The sequence below is a fragment of the Schistocerca gregaria genome, chromosome 2 (assembly GCF_023897955.1).
Source record: "Schistocerca gregaria isolate iqSchGreg1 chromosome 2, iqSchGreg1.2, whole genome shotgun sequence".
NCBI classification, from domain to species: Eukaryota; Metazoa; Arthropoda; class Insecta; order Orthoptera; family Acrididae; genus Schistocerca; species Schistocerca gregaria.
This window is the reverse complement of record NC_064921.1, coordinates 591,985,058-592,007,019: the sequence shown is the minus strand read 5'-3', so window position 1 is coordinate 592,007,019 and position 21,962 is coordinate 591,985,058. Positions and strand designations below refer to the sequence as shown.

The window sequence follows — 21,962 nt, the reverse complement described above, 5'->3', positions numbered from 1 at the left end:
AGAGTTTTTAAATGAGTGATCCTCTGAAAGTGGACTCTCCCTAAATTTTGAAGAAACACACTACATTCAGTTGTGTACAACAAATAGCCATAACAATAATTGATGTAGCACATGAGCAGGAGTCAGTAATTAGGGTAGAATGATCCAAATTTTTGGATGTACATAGATGAAAACTTGGAGTGGAAGGAGCATATTACTGAGCTTTTCAAACAAGTTCAGCTACTTTTGCTCTTCGTATAATTTGAAACAAAAGATCAACTTCCTGACATTTTTTGCATATTTTCACTCAATAATGTTGTACGGGATAATTTCCTGGGGTATCTCGTCATTTAGAAAGAAAGCGTTGATTGCACAAAAGCATGCAGTAAGCATAATGTGTGGTGCTCACCCACGAACATGATGTAGGCACCTCTGCAAGGAGCTAGGCATTTTAACTCCTCCGTTACAATACTACTTTCGCTAATGAAATTCATCATAAATAATCTATTACAGTTTGAGAACAACAGTGATGTTCATACCTACAGGGAAAAATAACCTTTATTAGCAATTATTAAAGCTGTGAGCAGCTAAGAGAGGAGTTCAATATGCAGCAACAAGAACTTGTGCTCATTTACCCAATAACATAAAATGTCTGAGAGGCAGCGAAACAAATTTTAAATCTAATCTAAAATCATTTCTCCTTGATAACTCCCTCTATTCCATTGACGAATATCTACTTTAAAATGGGTAGCCAGTAAAGAAAAAGAAAAAAAAAAACTTATTTTTAAGATTAGTTGCATGATTAGGAATAAAATTATAATGTGTCTATTAAAGTTAATGCCTATCATGTATACATGTCCTGTAAACTGACTTCTTCATCATGATTTTGATGAAAAAAACCATTCAAATTATCTGTGGAAGATGTAACTAACTAATTGTACTCGTCTGAGCAATATATTTTCCATGCTTCTTAAAAGCACCACTCCAACAAGACTTCTTAACTTAAATTTATATTTACTGTAAGTAAATTTTGCATTCTCATGAATGATTTTCTTGGTATTGCCAGTGTTTATTTTGTATACTCTGTCTACTGCAACCACTGACCTATTTTACTGCCCAAATATCAATACTTGTGTACTGCTATTACTGTCTTATTTCCTGATCGATGTAATTCCCGCAGCAGCATCTGATTTAAACAGCCCTTTTCATCTTTTTCTTTCCATGTATAGCCGCTATGGACTACGGTTATTTCAACTGTTTCTCACTTCCTTTCTTCCTCGTTTCTTGATGTTTCATTCTTTTGTTGAAATGGCTCTGATCTTCTTCTTGGTTTTCCAGGGAAACCTCTGGAGTCCTATAGTTCCTTTCATAGTGCTGTCTTTCCCCAATATCTTGTGGGGTAATTGGGAGTTGATCCATGTTCCTTCCAATTTCTTTGCACTGTGTGTTATCCATTTTCAATTTAGCAATGTAACTGAACAGTCTTTTTGTCAGTCCGTTGGGATTCATCCTTTAGATGTGGCTGTAGAAAGCGATTCTCCTTTTCCTGATCGCGTGTATAATTTTTTAAATATGTGTGTAAAGTACACTGTTATAATGTTTTCTTTATTGTATTTGCTCTTTAAGTGGTCCCAAAATGTTTGTCAATATTTTCTTTCTGTGCTTTCCAGTTCTTCCAGCATCACCTTTTTGTTGATGTTCATCTTATAACCTCTTTTTCAAGACAGAGTCCATTCTGTTCAACAGCTTTTCTAAGTTCAATTTTGTCAGCAAACCTCATAATTTTTGTATTTCTCTTGATGTCTCTATTAGCTGAGTATCTAATGTTTCCCAGGTATGTATTTATTTCAGTCTTCTATTAGTCCATTCCCCCCTCCGCCCCTCCAATCTCTGTCCATCTCCTCCTCTTCCCTTTCTCTGTCCATCCCCTCCTCCGCCCCTGTATCTGTGTCCATCTCCTTCCTCCTCTCTGTCCATCTCCTCCTACTTCCTTCTCTCTCCACTTTATCACTTCTACCCCAATAGTAGGTTACTGGTTCTCACCCCATATTTTTTACTTCCAAATAGTAAGTAGTGTTTGTACTAAGTGTGACTGAAGTGAACCCAGGGGTTTATTAGGAGCTTTTCCCCATGGTGTTGCCTTCATATGCACATGTCTCATATATTTAACGTATTTGTATACATAGTTCACCTATATCTCTAATAAATCTCATCCTGCAGTTTTGTTTCCACAGATGTAGAACATATATGACATCATATCTCCTGAATTATGTTTTCTAGAATGATATAATTTTGTAGGCACATTTCATAGCATATGCGGATACTATCTGCGAAATGTGTTGTGAACAGTGTTAGTAGAATAGAAGTAATGTCTTGCATTTTATATAGATTATATAATGGCTGCACAAAGATTTGGAAGTCAGTTATTACATGGTGTATATACCCTGGGAAATCCGGGAAAAACCCAGTAATTTTTTCATCCAAGAGAAAACAGGGCAAAATCCAGGTATTTTTCATTGATTTGTTTTGAGTTAAATTCTTGTAATTTTGAGTCGTAAGAACTGATACTCTAACAAAGAATTTTGCTTTAGCCCACTACTGCAGAATAATACTGCAGCAATAAAATACAAACTAGGGAGAAACACCAATATAAGAGTTAAGTTGCAAAGAAAATATGCACCATTTACAACAACAAAACATGGTGCGCATAGAAGCGTCCACTGACAGCAAAATGTGTCAAAATCTTTGGGACGAAGACTATACAATATTTCATAACAAATTGCTTTCAATGGGTGTGGCATCACAACTGTTTAAATTAGGTTTGTTTGAGCAGTTGACAGCAGGCTCGTGCACATGTGCGGAACTGCAAAGTCGTATATGAGTAGCGACTTCTCATGCTTGCTGCTACTTGAAGTATGGCTGTTAGATGTATAAGCAGTGGCTGCAAGCAGTCAGAGGCCATTTGGAAAAAATTTTCTGGTCTGCCCAAGCTGCCAGGTTCATACATGCATGGAGCATTCATTGTAGTGGGGAGTAGTCTCCACGTGATTCGCGTATACTTTTTTACATTAGATTTTGATGTTCTCTCTTCGTTTGGAGCTCTCATGTCAAATGAAAACAAAACAGTTTTCTGTGGCTGGGAGCTATGAAATTAATTAAAATACATTCACCTAATCATGGAAAACTAAAATTTGCTATTAATTTCAGTTTTATGATTTGGTTTTATTTCCATGTTATTGGTAATCAAACATTAATTGCTTTGCAGAACAATGAAATTACTTTTGTCGGTTTGCAGAGAAATTTGGCTTTTATCAATCTTTCCTGCAGAGGCAGTAAATTTATTTGAAATGAAGTGTTTGTGCAAAATGGCTAAGCAGGGATGGATAGAGGACAAATGTAAGGATGTAGAGGCTTATCTCACTAGGGGTAAGATAGATACTGCCTACAGAAAAATTAAAGAGACCTTTGGAGAAAAGAGGACCTCTTGTATGAATATTAAGAGCTCAGATGGAAACCCAGTTCTAAGCAAAGAAGGGAAAGCAGAAAGGTGGAAGCGGTATATAGAGGGTCTATACAAGGGCAATGTACTTGAGGACAATATTATGGAAATGGAAGAGGATGTAGATGAAGATGAAATGGGAGATACGATACTGCGTGAAGACTTTGACAGAGCACTGAAAGACCTGTGTCGAAACAAGGCCCCCGGAGTAGGCAACATTCCATTGGAACTACTGACGGCCTTGGGAGAGCCAGTCCTGACAAAACTCTACCATCTAGTGAGCAAGATGTATGAGACAGGCGAAATACCCTCAGACTTCAAGAAGAATATAATAATTCCAATCCCAAAGAAAGCAGGTGTTGACAGATGTGAAAATTACCGAAAAATCAGTTTAATAAGCCACAGCTGCAAAATACTAACTCGAATTCTTTACAGAGGAATGGAAAAACTAGTAGAAGCCGTGAGGCAATACTGACCCTACGACTTATCTTAGAAGCTAGATTAAGGAAGGGCAAACCTACGTTTCTAGCATTTGTAGACTTAGAGAGAGCTTTTGACAATGTTGACTGGAATACTCTCTTTCAAATTCTGAAGGCGGCAGGGGTAAAATACAGGGAGCGAAAGTCTATTTACAATTTGTACAGAAACCAGATGGCAGTTATATGAGTCGAGGGGCATGAAAGGGAAACATTGGTTGGGAAGCGAGTGAGACAGGGCTGTAGTCTCTCCCCAATGTTATTCAATCTGTATATTGAGCAAGCAGTGAAGGAAACAAAAGAAAAATTCGGAGTAGGTATTAAAGTCCATGGAGAAGAAATAAAAAACATTGTAATTCTGTCAGAGACAGCAAAGGACTTGGAAGAGCAGTTGAACGGAATGGATAGTGTCTTGAAAGGAGGATATAAGATGATCATCAATCAAAGCAAAACGAGGATAATGGAATGTAGTCGAATTAAGTCGGGTAATGCTGAGGGAATTAGATTAGGAAATGAGACACTTAAAGTAGTAAAGGAGTTTTGCTATTTGGGGAGCAAAATAACTGATGATGGTTGAAGTAGAGAGGATATAAAATGTAGACTGGCAATGGCAAGGAAAGCATTTCTGAAGAAGAGAAATTTGTTAACATCGAGTATAGATTTAATTGTCAGGAAGTCATTTCTGAAAGTATTTTTATGGAGTGTAGTCATGTATGGAAGTGAATCATGGACGATAAATAGTTTGGACAAGAAGAGAATAGAAGCTTTCGAAATGTGGTGCTACAGAAGAATGCTGAAGATTAGATGGGTAGATCACATAACTAATGAGGAAGTATTGAATAGGATTGGGAAGAAGAGAAGTTTGTGGCACAACTTGACCAGAAGAAGGGATCGGTTGGTAGTACATGTTCTGAGACATCAAGGGATCACCAATTTAGTATTGGAGGGCAGCGTGGAGGGTAAAAATCGGAGAGGGAGACCAAGAGATGACTACACTAAGCAGATTCAGAAGGATGTAGGTTGCAGTAGGTACTGGGAGATAAAGCAGCTTGCACAGGATAGAGTAGCATGGAGAGCTGCCTCATACCGGTCTCAGGACTGAAGACCACAACAAAAAACAACAACGAATTTCAATTGTTCACTGGATTTCAAATGGACATTTTCATCTTCCAGCATGTATGGCATTATGTCATAATAAAGCACCAAAGATAAGATAATACAGTAGTCGTACTCCAAGAAAATTGGCTTCTCAAAAACCACACTGAAAAGCTTTAGTAGAATTCTGACATATCTGTTTTCTGTGAAGAGCAAGACTTGTTTCAACAATTGATTGATAGCTGCTCTAGACTTGACAATTATCTCTTAATTTCTGTTGTTTACATCTTAAATTAACTCCATACAAGGCGTTATGCTTTGCTCCTGGAGTAGAATATAAACTGCCAATTACACAGTACAGGGTGGGGAGGGGGGTGGGGAGATAACAAAATTAGGGTACTTTGAGTTTTAGTGTCTAGTTTTGAATGAATATTGTGCCAACGACTGCTTTCTAGTTTTGCATTCCTTGTCTGGATAGTATATGAGAAAACAAATGTCTTATTCTCGTAAGTGCAATAACTCCATATGTCCCCTCCGAACAACATGTCGCACTGCTGCACATGGTCACGTGATGCCCCATTAAACACAAAATTCCAAACAGAAATGCAACAAAAGGCGTTCGAGCAGAATAAACACCAAACACCTTCTTTTGTCATCATAGCTGCCCATGCACAGTAATGCCTGTCTTCTGGCATTCTCTGGCAAATTCTCAAACAAACCTATTTCTAATAGATGGTGGGGAAGTATGTGAGAATGTGTGAAGAATTTCTTAAATCACAGAGCTTTTGACTCTCATTAAAAACTTGACACTTTGAGGACCTGCCACTTCAAACATTTCGGGCCCAGGAGACCAGACATTTATGTCATCATTTAAAATTTTGCTGGCACATTCGTGTGTGACACATCATAAAGGAAAACACATGCAAAAAAGACCCAAATTATGTGTGAAAGCTTCTTGTATATGTATATTAATTTAAACCCTGAATTTTTCCTATTTGCGCAGTCTTACTGCAGTCTTACAACTTAACAGTGATGTTGCTAATGCCTGACATCATTAGGTGCCATATGCACTGAATATCAGATATTGTTTGTTGACAAAAAAAAGGTGACATGATTTATGATAGGCTGACAGAAGCGCATCGAAATCTCGATTTCAGTGCTTCAGAAACTAACGTGCTGTGTTTGTTGGAATTCATATTTATACTTTCTTAGTATGGAAATATGCAGTGTACACATTGCTGCACATCAAATATCTTTGCAAAAGGGGTTTTTTTTTTCCTCTGGGGTTCAGTTCCCTAAAGTGCAGGGAAGTTCTACGTCAGAGTACAAAACCTTTACAATTGAAAGGATAGATAAGTTTTACAGTTAATAGGGAAAGTAAACTGTCACTTAACATGGAGGAATTGTGTTTTCAGAAAACTATATATTTTCACTTGGGAAAACATGTATTTTTTTACATGGGAAATCCAGAAAAAATCGAAGTTTTTTCCTTGTCAGCATACACACACTGTGTTAAACTGCAAAACATTACAAGGGGCAAATGTGGACAATCACCATAATTTATTTGGTATTAACTGATGATTAAAACTGAGAAAATGGAGAACCACAGAGAAATAATAATATGGGACATGGTTAATTTAAAAGAACTGGATGTGGTTTAGAGTTTCAAAGGAAGCATTAGGCAATTTTTGACTGAAACAAAGGAAAGAAATAAATTGGAGGCAAATGGGTAGCTTAGAGAAATGAAATAGTGAAGGTAGCAGAAGATATGCAAAACGACAAGGTCCAGTAGAAATTCTTGGAAAACATATGAGTTATTGAATTTAATTTATGAAAAACGGCATATGGAAATGCAACAAATAAAGTAGGCAAAAAGGGATACAGATTTCTAAAACAATGAGATTGACAGAAAGTGCAATATTTTTATGCAGGGGTGGTTAGACAACAAATACAAGGCTGTAAAAGCATGCATGTCTAGTAGAGTGACAAATGCCACTATATAAAAATTAGAGAGACTAGGTCCCTGATGAAGATGATATTTCCTTAGTATAATTGAGATCCATGGGAGAGCCAGCCGTGATAAAACTATTCCACTTAAGGTACAAAATGTATGAAACACAAAACACACACACACTTCAAGAAGAATGTAATAACTCCAATACAAAGGAAGTGCTGACAGTTGTGAATATCACCAAACTATAAATTTAATAAGCCATGGTTACAGAACACGGACACAGATTATTTACAGGAGAATGGAAAAATTAGTAGAAGCTGGCCCTGAGGAAGATCAGTTTGGGTTTTGAAGAAATGTAAGAACATGGAAGTCAGTACTAAGCATACAACTTATCTTAGAATACAGGTTGAAGAAAAGGCAACCTGTGTGTATATAGTGTGTTTAGATGTAGAGAAAGCTTTTCACAGTGTTGACTGGAATAAATTCTCTGAAATCTTGAAGCTACAGAGGTAAAAAATATGGAGCAAGGACATCTTCAACTTGTACAGACCAGACATCTGTTATAAGAGATGAGGGACATGAGAAGGAAACAATAGTTGAGAAAGGAGTGAGAAAAGACTTTAGTCTACTCCCTGATATTATTCAATCTGCTCACTTATCAAGCACTAAAGGAAACCAAGGAGAAATTTGTCAGTGGAGGAGAAATAAAAATTTTGAGGTTTACTTATGTCATTGTAATTCGTTCAGAAATGCCAAAGAATTTGGAATAACAGTTGAACAGAATGAATAGTGTCTTGAAAAGATTAATGTGAATGAGCATCAACAAAAGTAAAACAAGGGTAAGGGAATGTAATAGAATTAAATTAGGTAATGCCGACAGAAATAGGTTAGGATAGTAGAATTAACTCAGGTGATGTTGAAGGAAGTGGATTAAGAAATGCCGACTGGCTCTAGCATGAAAACCACTACTGAAAAGTAGCAGTTTGTTAAAATACAATAGTTGTTAGGGAATCTTTGCATAAGGTATTTGTTGGAGTGTAGTCTTGTACCAAAAACACAAGAAAAGAAAAAAAAAAATGTTATGAAATGTGTTGCTGCAGGAGTCTGATTAGATGAGTAGATCAGCTAACTAATGACAAGATAGTGAAGAGAATAGAGGAAAAAAGAAATATATGCCACAATTCGAATAAAAGGAGTTTCCCGGAAGTATCACGGAATAAGTGTCTATTTGCTAGTGGAGGGAAGCATGTAGAGTAAAATTTTAGAGGAAAACCAATGTTTGAATACAATAAGCATGTTAAAGTGGATGAGGATGTAGCAATTGAGCAGAGAAGAATTGGTTTCCACAAGTTAGACTACTGTGGAGAGCTGCATCAATCCACTCTTCAGATTGTAACGTCACAGCAGCTCATTTATCTAGCATTCATGGCGGAAAATTTTTGTCATGGTATGTTCCTCCAAAGATCTCAGCAATTCTCAGGGAAATTATTGACTCCCGGTGCCTTGTTTTCATTTTGGTCTTTGAATTCTGTCAGACTCTTCTCACAGTGTCACATTTCCCACCTCAATTCCATCTAATTTCTACTCCCTTTCATTTATATTGTCTTCAAGTTCATTGCCTTTATACAACCTTTCCATATATGTCTTCCACTTTCAGATTTACCTTTGTTGCTTAGTACTGTAAGTTCTTCATGGATATACTGCTATCCTCTTTTCTACAAAGGTTTCTTTGATTTTCTGTAGGTAGAATATATCTTTTGCTGTTTCATTTGCTGCATTTGTATATTTTCTCTTTCCATCATTTAAATTCAGTATGTAAAGAACATCACAAAACCACCAATTGATTTATGGACAGCCAATTTTGGTCAGGCCTCCATCTTCAAGTTACCTAAATATTAACAAAGAATTTATAAGAAATATTACACAAAAAATAATTAAGGCAATCATTGTATACAGCAGATACTCATGGATGCATCAGGTATAAGGAAGGTTCTTTGGTGTCAAGTACATAATGTTATCAAATGCACCATCAAAATGAAATAGCTGAAATTATGGTATGTGTAAAGATATCAAAAAATGTCTTAAACACACACACACCATTACAAACAGTTACACAAATTTAATGTGAATACCTATCATTATACGTGTATCACATTATCTCATACATTTTTGTGTTAGTTTTCAGTACACAAATTGACAGTCCATTGCAGTTTTCAGCATAATGTCTTACAAAAGTCATATAATAAGCTGACATTTGAATCAGCTGATGTATGGCTGTGAGAGCAGTTCATGAGTTGTGCTTGGATAGCTCAGTCAGTAATGCACTTGCCTGTGAAAGGCAAAGATTCTAGTTTCAGTTCCCAGTCAAGAACACAGTTTTTAATCTGCCAGGAAGTTTGAGATAAGCTCACACTCTGCTACAGAGTGAAAATTCATTCTAAGGACATCTCTAAATGTTTGTCCATGATTGTGCATAAAACTGTTAAATTAACAGTTACAACATAACAAGTCTAGGGAGAAACTCTTGGCTGGAACTGAACATAACAAGAAGTCAGTGTTTGTTGAGCAGTTGAGGTATAGTTTCCGCTCAGTAAGTGCGACCTGGATATGCTTACAATGGAAGACTGTAACTTGATGAGTCTTGGGAGAAGCCTGAGGCTGTAGAGGAACAAAACAAATAGTTTAGTGGATTTTGACTCAAAGCAAATGTGAACGAAAAGCTATTAGGTTGGTAATGGTTTCCACTGAGCAGCTATGGAAAGCATCTACAGACAATGAGAGGATTAGTGCGAGCTGGTGGGTTTTGTCGACATGGCGTTTGTTAGACAGTCACAGGTCTGCCGTTCTGGACTGCAGTTAGTTGTACCCTCAGTAGTGTATACCACTGGCTAATGGTAGACATAGCACACACTTTCATAACCTGAAATGAGGCTAAGAAGACTGGTACAATAAATGCAAGAGCATTAAGTCAATCAACAGAATGCTATACATCATATAAAAATTATCAACTGCAATCATAAGTGTATTTGCCATCAAGCCATTCACTCTACTACAAATGTTTACACTTATTGATAATGACATTGCACAATAGCCATCATCGCGACAAACAATGAATATTACTTTATTGTTAAATATTCTATAATATTAAGTTTATATGTCTAAGGGTATCAAAATTAGATTCCATTGAAAGTGAGAACATTACTCTAATTAGCACTAGAACACATCAGCTTTATTACAAGCACAGAGAATATTTTTACAATGCAAAGTGTTGTTCTTTGTTATTCTATACTGAGAGCCAGCTTTGGATTCACATTCTTTTTGTGGAATTTATTTCCCTGTTGTTTCTTGTTAAAATCTCCCAACTGCTCATATATCTCCTGTTTCCTTCTTTTGTGCAAGCTTTACCCAATATTATACCATGTTATGCTATTGTTGATTTGTTAATTAATGATGATGGTGATAATGGCAGTAATTATTGAGATTATATTGTCATTTATTGTTTGTATAATATGGCCATATTTGGAAAAAAATATCAGTTCAAATTGTACCAACTCTATAATCCAATTTCCAAATATACAACTCACAGCCTCTGCACTTGGTATTATTTCATATTCATTAAGCAAGGTTGTGTGAATGACCCTTCCGTATTTTCAACATTAGTTGGAGCTCTGCTACTCTTTATTGTAGTGAAACTACCATTGAGAGCCAGAATAGTGTGTAGGACAGACGGTGGAATTTTCACTATTAGTTGAGTAGAGCTGTGACCTAGATAATCAAAACCTCTGTCATAAAACTCCAGTATGCAGATGGTAATGTTGTTGTGGCTACCTCAGTTGAAGCCCTTCAAGCAATCTTGAATGTATTCACTGAGGTGTACATGAGCATTAGTGTAGATGTCAACATCAGAAAACACACATTTTGCAGCAATTTCACAGTCAAGATTCAACCATAACACTAAATGGTGAAGTCCTACGAATGTTCCCTGACCCTGGCAGTCACCTCTCGACTAATACAAATATTGATGCTGAAATGCAGTATTGCTTAAGATATGCTAGCACAGCTTTTGGCTGTCTGCAAGACAGGGCCTTTGGCAACAAAGACCTCAGCGGAGTAAGCTCTTTGTCTATCATACCATCATCATACCAACTCTCACTTATGAGTGTGAAGCCTAGATCACCCATAGAAGACATATGAAGCTCCTTGAGAAGTATATGATGTGTCTTGAGAATACTGAAAGTGGTATACAAACATCAGTATCCTGGAGGAAAAATATTCTACAAGCATGGAGGCCATTAACATCAAACACCAATTCCAATGGGACAATCATATTAGCTGTATACTTGATGTGCATCTATCAAAACAAATAGCATATTACCAATTCAAAAACTGACAGTGAAAACAAGGAGGACAACTGAAATGATTCTGAAATCACACTTTAAAAAATGCAAAATTGAGCCAGCAATTGAGAAACCACTGCTTCCAATCATTTTCATTTGACATGGTGTTGGACTGTTCACAATGCCTCACAATATGTTGATTTTGTACACACAGTGAGCTGTCATTAGTCCTCTTTTTTTCCCTTTCTTCATAGTCTGTAATCATCATCGGTCTACAGTTAGTATGAAGTGATCTCAAAAGTTAAGATTAATGCTTTCTTCTTCTTCTTCTTCTTCTTCTTCTTCTTTTTCTTTTAACAGAAATGCATTCATCACCTAATAAATTTCTAGTTGTACTGAATTATAAGGTGCACACACTTATCACTTTTAGTGCTGATTCATTTAGCCTGTAAGTGAAGTATTGTTGCAGTATAAGATTACATCCTATGTAATAGAAGTAATTTGTCTCCGGAGATAAATAGCAGTACAGCGAAAAAGACAGTTGAATTCTCAGATAAATTAAAAGCAAGATACCTGTCTTTGCATGTAGATGAAACAAATGTGAAGTTCAGTGTAAAGTGTGTGAGAATTAATATGGGATATAAGTGTGCAATGGGTTTTTAAAGATATCTTAGCAGAGAAAAAATGAAAAGATGATACTAACCAGCCCTGCATCTGGCTCAGTGCTCAGTTTTGTGAGTAAAAAAAATATGCCTGTAGTTAGAAATGTCCAAGCCACAAAAACCACACTGGCATACAATATCGGTTTTTACCACCATTTGTACGAATTGATGGACTGTACCAGAAACTTAAATAAGAAGCTATTTCCAAACTGTGAGTTTGTAGAAATTTATCTTGTGGAAGAACTAAAGCAGAGCCATTGTAAATAATGTCATTGCATGACAAATGCATCACGGTACAGTGTCATAGCAACCTGACACATGTTATTGTCAAAACTATATCCTTCATAGTTCCATATTTTGACACACCGACAATTGCTAGTAATTGGAAGTGTTCCCAATTGTAATTCAACATTTTGATTACAAAAGCAGTGCTATTCAGACAGTGGTGCTTAACTTAGAAAGGTGTCTGAAGGGAACTGCAGGAAACATTTTCTGTTATATTACAGATACTTTTAAAAAGGATAAGCTTACTACTTCTCAGTCCATTGCTTTTGCTGGTGACAATTGTGTGCAGCACTGAAATTTTACTTCTGCTCGAAAAGTCACACTGGACTCGCATTCGGGAGGACGACAGTTCAATCCCGTGTCCGGCCATCCTGATTTAGGTTTTCCATGATTTCCCTAAATCGCTCCAGGTAAATGCTGGGATGGTTCCTTTGAAAGGGAATGGCCAACTTCCTTCCCCATCCTTCCCTAATCCGATGAGACCGATGACCTCGCTGTTTGGTCTCTTCCCGCAAACAACCCAACAAGCGGTAAGCTCTTAAGGTAGGAAATATGTGCCTTCAACAGTTAGATATTTTCTACAAGTGACATTTCAGAGAAATATCTTCTGCTTCTTTTCTCAATGACGCACATTTCTTATCCAAAAATGTCTGTCGAAAAGGAAAACAATTATATTGTGTAAGTTCTTCATTCTTTGAAGTCAGATGAGCTCTGAAATCCTTTTCAGGAAATGGCTTGGAAAAAGTGTGTCAGGTGTACATAGAAAATGTATCATTTTTTCTTGAAACTTACATTGAACACCTGGAAAAATGGATGCAGTCAATGGAAGAATTCCAGTGCTTCAAAGGACTTAGACTTGAAAGGACCTTTGCTTTGTGCAACTTCTTGCATGTCTTCAATACCTACTAATCAAAAGTGTGAAAATGGTATTCTTCACCTAAAAAGTGTACATATCACCAAATATTCAGAAATTCTGAAAATTTCCCTAAACAGAAAGGAACTGTTTGTTGATATACATGGTGAAAGGAATTTTACTGCTGAAATATGGTTTCAGGGATATATCTTGTGAGGAATTTTATAGCTATATTCTTCAAGATAACAACCCAGCTCTTCTCTTAGCAATATATTCTATGGAAAAATACACTTTCAAAGGAAACATCACTGGAAAAGATTGAAAACTACTTCAGGATAATTTCATTGTATTTGTAACAATTAAATACCACTGCTTAAGACTGCAGAAGATTCTCAATGCATTACTTTTTGCTAATATTGAGATTAGAGTTTATTTATTACCCCACAGCGTAAAATATAAACTGTTTATTGACATGCCATAAGTTAAGTCAGTAAAAGGCAAATAATAAACATGAAATTATTGTTGGAAACTTGAGTTTGAGAGAACAATATGAAATGTGGTTGTAATTGCTTTCCAGTTCCTGTAATAGCTATTGCTGCACTTAATAAGCCAAATAGACTTCGCTTTTGCTAATACATTTCATTATGAACAAATGTGGTGGTAAAGTCATTGTTATCATTTATTACTTGATGAATAAGACTGTTTCAGCTGTACAACAAATCTTTATTTCTGATCCAACTAGTTTTGTGGAATTAAAAGAGTCGCATCTTAAGGGATACAGCTGGATGTAAAAAAGAGCAAAAAGTGAATAAAAATCCTGTTTCATTTACAATGTAGTTGTACTATACCCAAGGCTATATAGGAAAAATTATGTACTCACATCTATAATTTATTCCAAACGATAAGCAGAAGATGACCCAACATTCTTTGTCCAGTTTAAAATGGAGTTGAATGTGGAGAACATCATTCTGATACAGCAAAATTTAAATAAGAATAATGTAGTTAAACCAAATGGATGACAAAAAAATCATATGTATCTTATGTAGGGGGTGAAAGCTGTGTTGACACTACCATGGTATCAAAAATCTTAAAGCAGATCTTGTATAATTGTATGATACGTCAAGTTTAAATGTTACTTACTAAATGGAGCATGAAAAAATCTTATGTAGGCATACCTTATATTTAAGAAGAAGGGGCCAGACAGGAATAAAGGAATGCAGTTGTAAAATAAAAGGAACTATGTAGGACTTTCAATAAAATTCATTATGAATATCAAACACTTGAATAGTGACATATGAATCTCACAATGTTTAGCAATAGTAGAGGTCAGACACGGAACAGTGGAGTAGAGAAATGTGATATGAGGGACAACTGTCAAATAAATGCATGTAAAAGTGATTTAAATTAATAAATAAACCTATGTACTAGTCTATTGTATTTAAGCATTTGAAGTTTGCCAAAATGCTGTGATGGACAGTAGTCCCTGATATCACATTTCTCTTCTCTGCTCTTCCTTGTTTGACCTCTAGAATTGTGAGACATATCTCTATATATGTGTTTGCCACTCTAAAAGAAGTTTATTGATAAAATCTTATATAATTCCTTTTATTTTATAATTGTATTCCTCTATGCACGAGTGCCCCCTTGCTTTTAAAAATAAAATAACATATGTGTTTTAGATTATTCTACCTTTCACATATAAAATTATTTGTAACGATGCTGTCCAACATTCTCTTCCACAGTTTACAATTCACTTCCTGCGTCACTTTCCATTGGATATGTTCTTAAGCGCATGTGCCCGTTTTCCTTGTTGGCGCCAGTGCTGGTTCAACTCAGTTCTAGGCAGTCACTATATATCTCATGCTGTCACAGCGATTTCAAACCTTAGGTATATCTATATAAGATTTTATGTTTTCCTTCCTCCAGTCCAGTCTAGTCTATTTTGTAAGCAGCATTTTATCTAAACTTAACTTGTAGTACAATTACACAAGATCTGCGTTAAGATTTGTTTTACCATGCCAGTGTGAATATAACTTTCACCACCTACATATATCATTTATTTTATCTTTGACTCCATTTAGTTTATTTCATTATTCTTGTTTTAGTTTTCCTGTATCAGGATGATGATTCTTGCATTCTGCTCTATTTTAAATTGGACTATCAATCTCTTGACATTATAAATATGAGTACATATTATTTTTTCTTTATAGCTTTGTGTATAATGCAATTACATGTTAACCAAAACAATATCTTTATTTGTTTTTACTCTTTTTTACATACAACAGTATCCCTGAAAATGTGGCTCTAATGCCACAAAACTAGTTGGATCAGAAACAAAGATTTATCATACAGATGATATGGTCTTATTCATCATGGTTCTGTTCTACAGCTGTGGATGGCCACAAAACAAAATTTGCCGATTTTCTAACTACTTATGAGCATTAGTGAGCAAGTGCCACTTCTCAGTTAAAGTCATTCAAACAGTTGATATGTTTATGTAATACACATATTTGTAAAAGTGTTTAACAGCCTGCATTATTTCACAGGTCATCCCTAACACAAAAATGGAGCTTGATGAGTGGGAACACGTGACTTGCCTTAAAAATGTTAGTCTGGCATATGAGGGGACAAGAAGTGGATTAAAAGGCTACATAGCTGTTGGAACAAATTACAATTATGGAGAAGATATAACAAGTAGAGGACGGGTAAGATTTCTACTTATTAAGTCTTTCAGCATGAACAATATACTGTATTTGTGCGTCTGTTCAGGTTAATACTGCAACTCACATTGTTAGGGAACTTTTCTTTTGCAGAATGTTTGCTTATATATATTTTCTACAAAAGTACTTATTACTGACATTTGTTGTTGTCTTCAGTTCTGAGTCTGGTTTGATCCAGCTCTCCATGCTACTCTATCCTGTACAAGCTTCTTCATCTCACAGTACCTACTGCAACCTACATCCTTCTGAATCTGCTTAGTGTATTCATCTCTTGGTCTCCCTCTACGATTTTTACCCTCCACGCTGCCCTCCAGTACTAAATTGGTGATCCCTTGATGCCTCAGAACATGTCCTACCAACCGATCCCTTCTTCTGGTCAAGTTGTGCCACAAACTTCTCTTCTCCCCAATCCTATTCAATACTTCCTCATTAGTTATGTGATCTACCATCTAACCTTCAGCATTCTTCTGTAGCACCACATTTCGAAAGCTTCTCTTCTTCTCTTCTTGTCCAAACTATTTATCGTCCATGATTCACTTCCATACATGGCTGCACTCCATACAAATACTTTCAGAAATGACTTCCTGACACTTAAATCTATACTCGATGTTAAAAAATTTCTCTTCTTCAGAAACCCATTCCTTGCCATTGCCAGTCTACATTTTATATCCTCTTTACGTCAACCATCATCAGTTACTTTGCTCCCCAAATAGCAAAACTCCTTTACTACTTTAAGTGTCTCATTTCCTAATCTAATTCCCTCAGCATCACCCGACTTAATTCGACTACATACCATTATTCTCGTTTTGCTTTTGTTGATGTTCATCATATATCCTCCTTTCAAGACACTGTCCATTCCATTCAACTGCTCTTCCAAGTCCTTTGCTGTCTCTGACAGAATTACAATGTCATCGGCGAACCTCAAAGTTTTTATTTCTTCTCCATGGATTTTAATACCTACTCCGAATTTTTCTTTTGTTTCCTTTACTGCTTGCTCAATATACAGATTGAATAACATCGGGGAGAGGCTGCAACACTGTCTTACTCCCTTCCCAACCACTGCTTCCTTTTCATGTCCTTCGACTCTTATAAGTGCCATCTGGTTTCTGTACAAATTGTAAATAGCCTTTCGCTCCCTGTATTTTACCCCTGCCATCTTTAGAATTTGAAACAGAGTATTCCAGTCAACATTGTCAAAAGCTTTCTCTAAGTCTACAAATGCTAGAAACGTAGGTTTGCTTTTCCTTAATCTTTCTTAAAGATAAGTCGTAAGGTCAGTATTGCCTCATGTGTTCCAGTATTTCTACGGACTCCAAACTGATCTTCCCCGAGGTCGGCTTCTACTAGTTTTTCCATTTGTCTGTAAAGAATTCGAGTTAGTATTTTGCAGCTGAGGCTTATTAAACTGATTGTTTGGTAATTTTCACATCTGTCAACACTTGCCTTCTTTGGGATTAGAGTTATTATATTCTTCTTGAAGTCTGAGGGTATTTCGCCTGTTTTATACATCTTGCTCATCATATGGTAGATATTTGTCAGGACTGGCTCTCCCAAGGCCGTCACTAGTTCCAATGGAATGTTGTCTACTCCGGGGTCCTTGTTTCGACTCAGGTCTTTCAGTGCTCTGTCAAACTCGTCACGCAGTATCACATCTCTCATTTCATCTTCATCTACATCCTCTTCCATTTCCATAATATTGTCCTCAAGTACATCGCCCTTGTATGGACCCTCTATATACTCCTTCCACTTTTCTGCTTTCCCTTCTTTGCTTAGAACCGGGTTTCCATCTGAGCTCTTGATGTTCATACAAGTGGTTCTCTTTTCTCCAAAGGTCTCTTCAATTTTCCTGTAGGCAGTATCTATCTTAACCCTAGTGAGATAAGCCTCTACATCCTTACATTTGTCCTCTAGCCATCCCTGCTTAGCCATTTTGCACTTCCTGTCAATCTCATTTTTGAGACGTTTGTATTCCTTTTTGCCTGCTTCATTTACTGCATTTTTCTATTTTCTCATTTCATCAATTAAATTCAATATTTCTTCTGTTACCCAAGGATTTCTACTAGCCCTCGTCTTTCTACCTACTTGATCCTCTGCTGCCTTCACTACTTCATCCCTCAAAGCTACCCATTCTTCTTCTACTGTATTTCTTTCCCCAATTTCTGTCAATTGTTCCCTTATGCTCTCCCTGAAACTGTACAACCTCTGGTTCTTTCAGTTTATCCAGGACCCATATCCTTAAATTCCCATCTTTTTGCAGTTTCTTCCGTTTTAATCTACAGTTCATAACCAATAGATTGTGGTCCGAGTCCACATCTGCCCCTGGAAATGTCTTACAATTTAAAACTTGGTTCCTAAATCTCTGTCTTACCATTATATAATCTATCTGACACCTTTTAGTATCTCCAGGGATCTTCCATGTATACAATCTTCTTTCATGATTTTTAAACGAAGTGTTAGCTATGATTAAGTTGTGCTCTGTGCAAAATTCTACCAGGCGGCTTCCTCTTTCATTTCTTAGCCCCAATCCATATTCACCTACTACGTTTCCTTCTCTCCCTTTTCCTACACTCGAATTCCAGTCACCCATGACTATTAAATTTTCGTCTCCCTTCACTATCTGAATAATTTCTTTTATTTCATCATACATTTCTTCAATTTCTTCATCATCTGCAGAGCTAGTTGGCATATAAACTTGTACTACTGTAGTAGGTGTGGGCTTCGTATCTATCTTGGCCACAATAATGTGTTGACTAAGCTGTTTGTAGTAGCTTACCCACATTCCTATTTTCCTATTCATTATTAAACCTACTCCTGCATACTGACATTTATCAATGTATATATTTGTTTCAGATTCTAATATTTGATATTATTGAAGTTGTACCAGAACCAGGACAACCCCTTACCAAGAATCGATTCAAAATGGTGTATTCCAAAGAGCAGAAAGGACCTGTCACTGCTATAACACATGTTGTTGGTTTCCTGGTGTCAGCAGTTGGCCAGAAGGTACTGATTTTATTTGTATAATATTTGTGATCAGGATTAATGTTGGGAGTAAATATTTGTTCTTTTATTGTGCAATTACAGTGTCGAATTGTAACATTTCAGGAACAGAAGTCTTTACAGTTCCCCACCGGCTTGAATGAAAACTTAGTGCCACTTATAGTGGTAGTGTGTAGTATGCCGTGCTAGTCCCTGACATGTGCTGTTTAAATCTCATTATTATATTACTGAATTCCTTTTGCAATTATTTTTTGATGATATTTCCTTGTATTAATGACTTTTATGGTTAATAGAAACTTCACCCATTGTCTCTATCTACATATCCTGTTTCCAGGCTGGAGTTGCTACATAGAAAGCCATGAAATTTTTTATTACCTATGTTTTATTCTGAGAAAGGTATCAATTAAAATCCCTTTTACCATCAAAATATAACTTACTCCTGTCTTACTCCATTTTAGATCAATTGTGATTGATTTACAATTATTAGCCAAGCAAGCTGGCACAGTGGTTAAGAAACTGGACTTGCACTCAAAAGAAATAGGATCCAGTTCATCATCTGACAATCCAGATTTAGGTTTTCTTAATCTCTTAAGTGATATACTGTGTGGTTTCTTTCCCAACTTTGTCTTTGAATCTGATGAGCCTTTTAAACATTGACTGCTTATATCAACACAAACTGTTGAACTAACAATAAATTTAAAAATATTTCAAATACCTTAAAATCCTCATATTTACATATTAAAAATATAGCATCAATAAACAGCCACAACTGGACTCAATTTTTTTCACAGAAGTTAGTGGGAATAATCTGTACAGATAATGTGAAAAATGAATAGCTTTCATGCACAAGTGTCATGCATGACCCCATATTCAGAACGTTGTTGTGGTCTTCAGTCCAAAGACTGGTTTGATGCAGCCCTCCATGCTACTCTATCCTGTGCAAGCCTCTTCATTCCGAGTAACTACTGTAACTTACAACCTTCTGAATCTGCTGTATGTATTCATCTCTGGGTCTTTCTCTATGGTTTTTACCCCACACGCTTCCCTACAGTACTAAATTGATGATCCATTCTTGCCTCAGAATGTGTCCTACCAACCGATCCCTTCTTCTAGTCAGGTTGTACCACAGATTTCTCTTCTTCCCAAATCTATTCAGTACCTTCTCATTAGTTGTGTGATCTACCCATCTAATCTTCAGCATTCTTCTGTAGCACCACATTCCAAAAGCTTCTATTCTCTTCTTGTCTAAACTGTTTATCATTCATGTATCACTTCCTTCCCTGGCTACAATCTATACAAATACTTTCAGAAAGGACTTCCTGTTACTATAATCTATTATACTCAATGTTAACAAATTTCTCTTCCTCATAAATGCTTTTCTTGGCATTGCCAGTCTACATTTTATATTCTCCCTATTTCTCCAGGAATAGATTTGGCAAAGTACACGCCCTCTTAATTGTAAATGGTTATGGTCACAGGTAAATGGATATGGCAACGGATAAATAAAGTGAAATTAATTATCAGATAATGATGGTAATTAGTTGTTACCTAACCAGTAGAGAGTGAGTTACCATAAATCAATTTAGTGCTCAGTTTCTTTTTTTCCCTTTTTTGGGACAAAATGTACCCAAGTATTAAGATTAGATTCACTCTCAGCTTTATTTAGCACAAGAGAACAAATTATAATTGGTGGATTTACTCGGGCTACAATTATACACAGTGAAACAATAAGATTTGAAATAACTGACCTTGCAGGCCATGGGAAGTATACAAAGGCAGTGACTAATGTATACCAAAGGCATTGTGCAGTCCACCAAATTGTGCCTCTGAACAATTCCTAACAATTTAACAGTTCAGTGAAGTACATTTGCAACAACCAATTCCTTTAAATTACAGTTGAATTTCAGATGTGTATGCTGGCACATAGCGATTATTCATTTCCAAAGTTGCCAACTGTTGCACTGAAAATGACTAAGTCTAAACAAACTATGCACCACACAACACTATCACATAAACACATACAGCTCACATGTTGCACAAGACCTTACTAACCTTAACCAACCACACAAGAACATCAAAAGGTCCCGAGCCTTGTTCTGCTTGCCTATTTAAACTTTATCACATGACTACTACTGTAGATGCATTGGCTTTTTAAGCTGGAGACTGTAATTTGAATACACATACAAATTGTTTTATTGTATATTCATTTTAAAATACAGGATAAACATTTTTTCGCATCTTGATACTACATTGCTTAATTTTATACATGGCTAAAATTGTGTTTTTAGTTAAATATTGTAGCATTGGCAGCTGCTGCGAAAGAGCACAAGAGCACGTAAATGTCCTAACTTTCGACGTCTTGTGGTTTATTGATTATATTTCTTTGAACTCTGTTAAACGTAACATAGATGCTGCAATCTGAAAGATACAGCTCTTAAATCTGCCCCGTTACTGCTCCTCTAGACTCTGTGAAACTTGACATCAGGTTCGCAAGCACACCTCCTGTTATGCATGTTTTAAGGAGCTTTTGTATATGCTTAACTTGCATGACATAATTGCCTTACAGGCCAAATACGCACAAATTTGATAAACAATGTGCATGGCTCACAATGTTCACAACTGGCCCTTGCCACGCATCTAGAAGTTTACATCAGTGCCACCAGGTGGTAGCACACTGTGGCAGATGCTTCTATCCATTCGCTCGGCATAAATGTTGCTAGATGAAAGCACACTCCTCAGATATGCTAATTCACTTACTATTTACTGTAGTAAAATTAGATCAAACATCATTATATGTTAAAGTAGTACTGACAATAAACATATGTTGTGTGTTTCTGAATGAGTTATAGTATATTAAGTTATGAATTTTTTATACAGTAATCCATTTGGAGCACTAAGAATCATAAGGGCCTAAAGCACACCATCGTTGATTGTGAGATTGTAGCATTTATTCATGCTCCTGAAATCTGTTGATCTTATGATAAGTTAGGTTTATTTGTGCTGTAGGCCCATATTGTACTTATATATGAAACTTCACAAGAAGCTGTATCACTGACTTCTCTGATATTCACTTTAATGTGGCTTGGCAGCAGTGTACTTTAA

The 21,962-nt window shown here is 36.3% G+C and overlaps 1 protein-coding gene across 3 annotated transcripts in view; it reads left to right on the top strand.

Moving 5' to 3' along the window:
- LOC126334148 (cleavage and polyadenylation specificity factor subunit 1) overlaps positions 1-21,962 on the top strand; it is a 382,681-nt gene that overhangs the window by 331,091 nt on the left and 29,628 nt on the right. For all 3 annotated transcript variants that reach the window (XM_049996806.1, XM_049996803.1, XM_049996805.1), the window contains exons 20-21: positions 15,687-15,845; positions 18,711-18,863. In XM_049996806.1, the coding sequence (XP_049852763.1) occupies positions 15,687-15,845; positions 18,711-18,863 (312 nt within the window). The remainder of the gene's footprint in view (positions 1-15,686; positions 15,846-18,710; positions 18,864-21,962) is intronic.